The following is a 7,953-nucleotide window of genomic DNA, read 5'->3' as shown; positions in this document are numbered from 1 at the left end:
AAGAGATCATCAATGAGATGGAGGAAAAATTGCAGGAATATAAAGTTCTTGCAGAAAAGGAAGAAAATCAGGCACCCAATCCTTTTGAGCATATCTCCCAGAGAATTCTAAATAAAAAGGGGGTAATCACTAAAAATCAGATGATTGAGGATACCTCAAACAAATGGAAAATGATTTGAAAAGGAATCTTTCGGGAATTGCTTCTCCCATGGAGACCTCAAGCAAAAATGGGGAAAATAAATTTTCTTGTCTCGCTGGGGAAGCTCAAAATCCATTTGAAGAATCTTCTCAGGAAGAATTCCTTGACAATCTTTTTAAAGGAATCCGGGAGACACTTAAAGGAAAATAAAAAATGGACATTTCAGAATCATCTGAAGATAAAGAAGATCACAAGCAGTCGGGATCAGAGTCGGAAGGAAGTAGCTTCTCCAGACTCATGAAGAAATGAACTGACAGCATGGCAAGTCAACAAAAATTGACCGAATGACACGTGTCGAAAATGAGAGGACACTTGGCGAAAATGAGAGGACACTTGGCAGATGGAGGCCATGCGGACGTGAAGAATTGATTTCAAGTCCGAACCCACTGGTTATAAATAGAACCTTCTCCCCCCTTTTTCTGTAAGCCCTCGGAAGCCTTCATGTGCTGAAGCTGAGGCATTTCCACTTGTAATTTCTTTCTTTTCCCTTAGTTATAAAAACTTTCCATTTGGCATAAGAAGAAGCCACCTGTAAGTTTTCTTCTTTAAATTTTTGCATTCGTTATTTCCATTCTTGTTTCTGTTTTTGTTAGCCTAATGCAAGGCTAAGTTGCTGCTGCTGAATTATCCAAGTATAACAGAGATAGCATGGCTATATGTATATATATATATATATATAAAAGAGTATTTTTCATTACTGATAAACATAAGGAGAAATTGAGAGAACTTAATGATAAGGCTCTCTGGGTCGTCGGTTTAAATTATGAGTATGAATGAGGTCGGCCTTGCCATCGCTACCCGATTTTGCCAATTTTTGGCGTTGATTCTGGGGCTTTAGTGTGGTATTTTCTGACCAAAATTCATACCTATTAGTTTAAACCTATGTAAAAGGTTCCCAACTCAGCCTTTCCTTATGATACTCGTTTCTCTTTATATTTATCGTAATCAAAAATATTCTTTCTTGCATTCCGCCTACATGGTCGGATTTACCTTTTTATTTTGTACACTCCGCCTACATGGTCGGATTTACTTTTTTACTGTTGTGCATTCCGCCTACATGGTCGGTTCTTCCTACCGCCTCATGGCCGGATTTAAATTTTTATTATTTTCTTCGATCCCCCATGACCGAATTTATTATTAATAATAATAATAATAATAATAATAATAATAGGGAGACCGTCTATAAATTTAGACTTCCAATGAGAATCATTTGACTCTGGGAGTTCCATTACTCTACTGAGGAATACATCTTTGTACCATCTAAATGAAGTTAATGTTTTACATTTTAAATTCTGTAAAAGTGTTCGAATATTTTCACTATTATCTGACCATCTACCTGTAAAATGCTCAACTATGTTTATGGCTAATGTATAAACTGCTTTCTCTTCTTAGATATTATTTTCAATTTTTACTGTATTTAATATTTCATCTTTATCAGTTTGGCTGAGATAATTATCCCACCATCCCTTTAATTGGCCAGTAAATCCAGCTATGATCATTTTAGCAATAGCTTTATCGGAATTATTATTTCCTTTACAAATAGTACTGTACATCATCATTCTATGTATAGTATTGTAAATTTGTCTTTCTGTAAATCCATCAATGTTCCATTCATAAATTTGTTTCCCATTATAACTATTTTGGTCAATTATCTCTTGTTCTTCATAAAGGACATCTTGGGGTGTTGGCCTAGGATAATAAAATTTGGTCAATTAGAGTCTGTGCAGGGTCATGATTCTGGATCAGAACATCAGGGGTTAGAATCCTAAAATAGAAATGTCTTACAACCAGAAATAAATCCCTTTATGCAACAGTTCCTATAAATGACGCAGAGGATGGCTCCTCGCCACAATCACAACCACATGATGCAGTTATTGATAAAAATTATGAAATAGTAAGAAGACAGAGGGCGAAGGTATTTGCCAGTACAACTGATCCTGCTGAAGCAGAGGAATGGCTGAGAAACACGGAAAGGGTGTTGGACAGAATCGAGTGTACTTCTGAGCAAAAGTTGAGGTATGCAGTGTCCTTACTGGAGAAAGATGCCTTAGATTGGTGGAAAACAGTCCCAGGGAGCAGGAACCGACCCGCCACTTTGACTTGGAATGACTTTTTGAAAGAATTTGCTAACAAATATACTCCACCAGTCTACAGAAACTGTAAAAAAGTTGAATTCCTGGAATTAAAGCAGAATGAGTTATCTGTTGCTGAATATGAACTACAATTTGTGAGATTATCAAAATATGCCCCAGAAGAAGTGAGTACCTATGAATTGAGAAGAGACAGATTTGAAAAGGGGTTGAGACTTGAGATTCGAGAGAAAATAGCAATCAAACCTCCAAGTTATGGTGCACTGCTGGAAGCGGCACTGAGGGTAGAAGCGACGTCAATTGAAAGGAGTTCTACTGAAGCTAAACGAAGGAAATTGACCGGTAACCTGAATCCTACAGCGGGACAAAGTGGTGCAGTTTCTTTTTGGGGTTCTAGTTCGCAGAGGGGTTGGTTCAGAGGCCAAGGAGTAGGTCAGACTAGCAGGTCTCCTTCAGTATTTTCGAGTACAGGCGGGCCTACTTCGATTAGATCTGGAGCAAGACAAGGTTCAGCCAGATCGTTCAGTGAAAGATCTATTCCCTCTTGTGCTAACTACGGTAGGAGACATATTGGAGAATGTTGGGGAGCTCAACCAATTGTATGTTATCGTTGCCATCAACCAGGACACATTATGAGGGATTGTCCTACATGGAGGGATAATTCCAGAGGATCTCAGACTTCAGAGTTTAGCAGTATGGGGGAAAACTCACAACGGGCAGGTACGAGCAGAGGATGAGGTAGAGGTGGTCGAGGTAGCAGGAATCTTTCTATGACGTCAACAGGACAAAGTAGTCAGCCTCAGCCACAAGCCAGGGTGTATGCAATCACAAAAGAACAAGCTCCTACGGCACCCGAGGTTATCACTGGTTCCTTCTCTATTTGCGATTCTAGTGCACATGTATTGATTGATCCAGGATCTACTTGTTCATTTATATCACGTGATTTTGCATCTCATGTACATGCTAAAATAGAACCATTTGGACATGATTTATATGTGTCTATGCCTGCTGATGGGTTTGTATTAGTGAATATGGTGGTGAGATCTTGTCCAATAGTAGTGGAGGGTGTTACTTTATATGCAGATTGCGTTGTAATAGACTTTAGGGAATTTGATGTCATTTTGGGTGAACTGGTTAGCTAGTAATCATGCTTTAGTGGATTGTCAAACAAAAGAGGTAATGGTTGAAGTCAATGGGCAGATGAAGACGGTTATAGTGGGGGAAAGAAAAGTGATACCTAACTGCTTAATTTCTGTTGTAACCGCTTTTAATCTTATTAAAGAAGGGTGTGAGGCGTATATAGCCAGTGTGCACGATACCATGAAAGTTAGTTTGGGTGTATTAGACGTTCCAGTGGTGAGGGAATTTCCTGATGTTTTTCCTGATGAATTACCTGGACTACCACCTCATCGAGAAGTAGACTTTGAAATAGATACTATTCCTGGGGCGACACCTATCAATTGCACCGTATAGAATGGCTCCATCAGAATTGAAAGAATTGAAGAAGTAGTTGGAAGAGCTATTGGATAAAGAGTTCATCCGACCTAGTATTTCACCGTGGGGAGCACCAGTATTATTCGTAAAGAAGAAGGATGGGAGTATGAGATTATGTGTCGATTGTAGACAGTTGAACCAAATCACAATAAAAAACAAGTATCCTCTGCCACAGATTGACGATCTGCTTGATCAGCTAAAGACTATGTTTTCTAAAATTGATTTGAGGTCAGGATATTGGCAACTACGGATTGAGGAAGAGTCGATCCCAAAGACAGCTTTCAAGACCAGGTATGGCCACTATGAATTTGTTGTTATACCATTTGGATTGACGAATGCCCGTGCAACTTTCATGTCTCTAATGAACAAAACGTTACAACCATTCCTTGATCAATTTTTGATTGTGTTTATTGATGATATTTTGATATATTCGAGTAGTCCTGAGGAACATGAACAACATTTACGGACAATTTTACAGATTCTGAGAAAGAAACAGTTGTATGGTAAATTCAGCAAATGTGAGTTTTGGATGGAGGAAATTGCTTTTTTGGGGCACGTTGTTTCCAGAGAAGGGGTACAACCTGATCCAGCAAAAGTTAAGGCTATTTTAGAATGGGAACCACCTAAAAATGTGTTGGAGATCTGGAGCTTTCTGGGATTGGCTGGTTATTATAAAAGATTCGTAAAGGACTTCTCTATAATCGCAAAACCTCTGACGAACTTGTTGAAGAAGAATGCAAAATTGGAATGACAAATGTGCTCAGAGTTTTGAGGAGTTGAAGAAGAGACTTACTTCATCACCTATCCTTGCTTTGCCGTCTGGGGATGGAGCATATGTGGTGTTTACTGACGCTTCACGACAAAGACTTGGGTGTGTTTTGATGCAGCATGGAAGAGTTATAGCTTATGCTTCGAGACAGTTGAGGCCACATGAGATGAACTATCCGACCCATGATCTGGAGTTAGCAGCCATAGTACATGCATTGAAGATCTGGAGGCATTATTTATACGGGGAGACGTTTCAAATATTTACAGATCACAAAAGTCTAAAGTATATCCCAACACAAAAAGAATTGAATTTGAGGCAAAGAAGGTGGATGGAGCTTTTGAAAGATTATGACTGCACCATTGACTATCATCCCGGGAAGGCAAACATTGTAGCAGATGCTTTTAGTAGAAAGACGGTGGACCAACTTGCAGGTATGATCTGCTATAACATGGAGTATTTGACTGCCCTCAGAGCTATGGATGTACACTTTAGCATTGGTGGTGATATTCTACTGGCTACGGTACAAGTGAAGCCCTCCCTCAAGGATAAAATTAAAGATGCACAGGTTAAAAATCCATATCTACAAAGGATGAAAGCTAAGGTGCAAAAAGGAAAGAGCGATCAGTTTATAATCCAAGAAGATGATACATTGTTCAATGGAAAACGTATATGCGTGCCGAACGTAGAGGAGTTGAGAATGGAAATTATGCACAAGGCGCACTACGCACCGTATGCTATGCATCCTAGCAGTACCAAGATGTATCGGGATTTGAGACCCTATTACTGGTGGCCAATAATGAAGAAAAATGTGGCAGAGTTTGTAGCGAAATGTTTAACTTGTCAGCAGGTAAAAGCAGAACACCAAGCACCAGCTGGTAAACTTCATCCTTTGACTATACCTGAATGGAAGTGGGAAAAGATTACTTTGGATTTTGTCATTGGGTTACCACGTACATTCAGAAGACATGATGCTATTTGGGTGATTGTTGACAGATTGACTAAATCTGTACATTTCCTGCCAATCCGTCAAAATGATTCCTTGGATAAGCTCGCCGAATTATATGTTTCAGAGATTGTGAGATTACATGGCATTCCTACCTCTATAGTTTCTGATAGAGATCCTCGATTTACTTCTCATTCCTGGGGAAGCTTGCAAACGGCACTAGGTACAGAATTGCATTTCAGTACAGCGTTTCACCCTCAGACCGATGGACAGTCAGAAAGAACGATTCAGACATTGGAAGATATGATGAGAGCCTGCGTAATTGAATTCAAAGGAAACTGGGATGATCATCTACCACTGATGGAATTTGCTTATAATAATAATCTTCATTACAGTATTGGTATGGCTCCATATGAAGCTTTGTATGGAAGAAAATGCCGAAGTCCGATCTATTGGGATATTGAGGGATTGAGACAGCTTGAAGGGCCGGAGTTAGTTCAAGAAATAGTGGACAAGATAAAAACAGTTAAAAAGTATTTGAAAGCAGCACAGGATCGGTAGAAGAGTTACGTCGATAAGCATCATAGAGAGATGGAATACGAAGTGGGGGAAAATCGTAGAGAGATGGAACACGAAGTGGGGGAAAAAGTCTTTTTAAAAGTATCACCATGGAGAGGAATCTTGAGATTCGGGAAGCAGGGAAAGCTGAGTCCGCGATATATTGGGCCATATGAAATTCTGGAGCGAGTTGGACCACTAGCCTATCGGTTAGCATTACCGACAGAATTATCGTAGATACATGACGTGTTTCACGTTTCTATGCTACGACGATACCGATCCGATCCTAGTCATATTTTGCATGAGCCAGAGATGGAGATATCAGAGGGACTGACATATGTGGAAGAGCTAATGAAAATTCTGGATCGGAGTATAAAGAAGTTAAGAAATAAAGAAATACCAATGGTGAAAGTCAAGTGGAGTCATCACTCTCCAAGGGAAGCCACTTGGGAAGTTGAGGAGAACATGAGAGAAAAATACCGATATTTATTCCTTGAGCCGGTAAGTTAGTTAAATTTCAAGGACGAAATTTTTATTAGGAGGGGAGAATTGTGACGCCCCAAATATTATAATACATAATTGTAGGATTAATTGATAAATCTTCGTGAAATTTAGTTAATTAGCCACTAAATTATGGGTCATAATTGGAATATAATAAAACTTGAACGGATTAAATTGGAGTTCGTTATAATATTTTGGGACAATTTCTATTAATTAAGAAAATTAGGAAGGATGTAAATGGTATTTTGAGAAAAGTTTAATTAAATAAATAAAATAATAATAATAATAATAATAATAATATATGTGTAAGTAACATATGTATATATATAAAAGCCAAAAAGAAAAAAAAAAGAAAGGAAGGAAAAGGTTTGGGGGTGGGCCCTCACCCACCCCCCACCCCCTACATATATATATATATGTGTGTGTGAACCAAATTACACAATCTCACATTTATAAAATTTGCAATTTTCCTTCTCTGTTCGAGAATCCGCGGCGGGAGGTAAGTTTTTATTTTAATTTCTATTAACTTATATAATTATATTATTTGATTAGTCCGTTTATTAAATATTGTTTATTCTAAGCGATGTACCATTTAATCAGAATATTTTATGGGTTTGACTATTTAAAATAGTGTCGAATTAAATATCAAATTGGATATAAAATTGATATCGTTGGTTAATTAGATTATTAAATTCGTTAGATTTGAATATTACTATAGCTAATTTATATAATTCCATCGGAATTGTTAACTAAATACGCAATTATATGTATTATTATTCAATTAAAGAGTATAATAGCGAGAAATTAATAGAAAATTAATAGAAATATTCTAAAAATTATATTTAATAAATGGTATGTTAATAAAGAGAAAAAAAGAAGATTTATATTCGATAGAAATGAAATATTAAAGAATTATTAGAAATTGTACAAATGATATTCAATCTTATATTTAAAAGAAATTATGATATTCTTTATATATTAATTGTATGTGGTATAACTCATTATAGGATACGGGGGTGAGGTGAAAGGACTGACAATTAGCGATTGAGTAGAAAGAAACGTTGTGAGGTTGAGGTAAGTTAATAATTAGTATTATCTAGATATGTTTCCTTTATTTGTGACTTTACTGTTATATAAATTTGCGGTTCATGCTGACATTGATTTATCTGAAAGTATATGAGTGATGAAATGATTTGATTTGATTGACGGTATTGTGTACGTGGAGTGGGAAAATGCTTTCAAATATATGTTTGTTGTTTGATGTGTTGTGGATGTCTGAAAATGAGAATATGTTGATATATTGTTTTACGTTACTAGTTGCTTACAAGAATGGTGATATGTGGAAATGAGAGAGTGGTGGAAATTGAATATATATTGTGGCATGGATACCCCTTGACGT

The 7,953-nt window shown here is 37.3% G+C and overlaps 1 protein-coding gene across 1 annotated transcript; it reads left to right on the top strand.

The window, feature by feature from the left end:
* The first annotated feature begins 352 nt into the window (after positions 1–352).
* LOC148787617 (uncharacterized) lies at positions 353–6,056 on the top strand. The gene is made up of 7 exons (XM_088882163.1): positions 353–419; positions 2,014–3,009; positions 3,205–3,422; positions 3,959–4,074; positions 4,222–4,465; positions 4,671–5,767; positions 5,891–6,056. Exons 1-7 carry the CDS (start codon positions 353–355, stop codon positions 6,054–6,056), a joined length of 2,904 nt encoding a protein of 967 aa, XP_088738289.1.
* The last annotated feature ends 1,897 nt before the right edge of the window (positions 6,057–7,953 follow it).

Source organism: Sesamum indicum, linkage group LG6 (assembly GCF_026168435.1).
Source record: "Sesamum indicum cultivar Baizhima isolate 11 linkage group LG6, ASM2616843v1, whole genome shotgun sequence".
NCBI classification, from domain to species: domain Eukaryota; kingdom Viridiplantae; phylum Streptophyta; class Magnoliopsida; order Lamiales; family Pedaliaceae; genus Sesamum; species Sesamum indicum.
The sequence above is the reverse complement of the archived record's forward strand: the minus strand, read 5'-3'. Positions and strand labels throughout refer to the sequence as shown.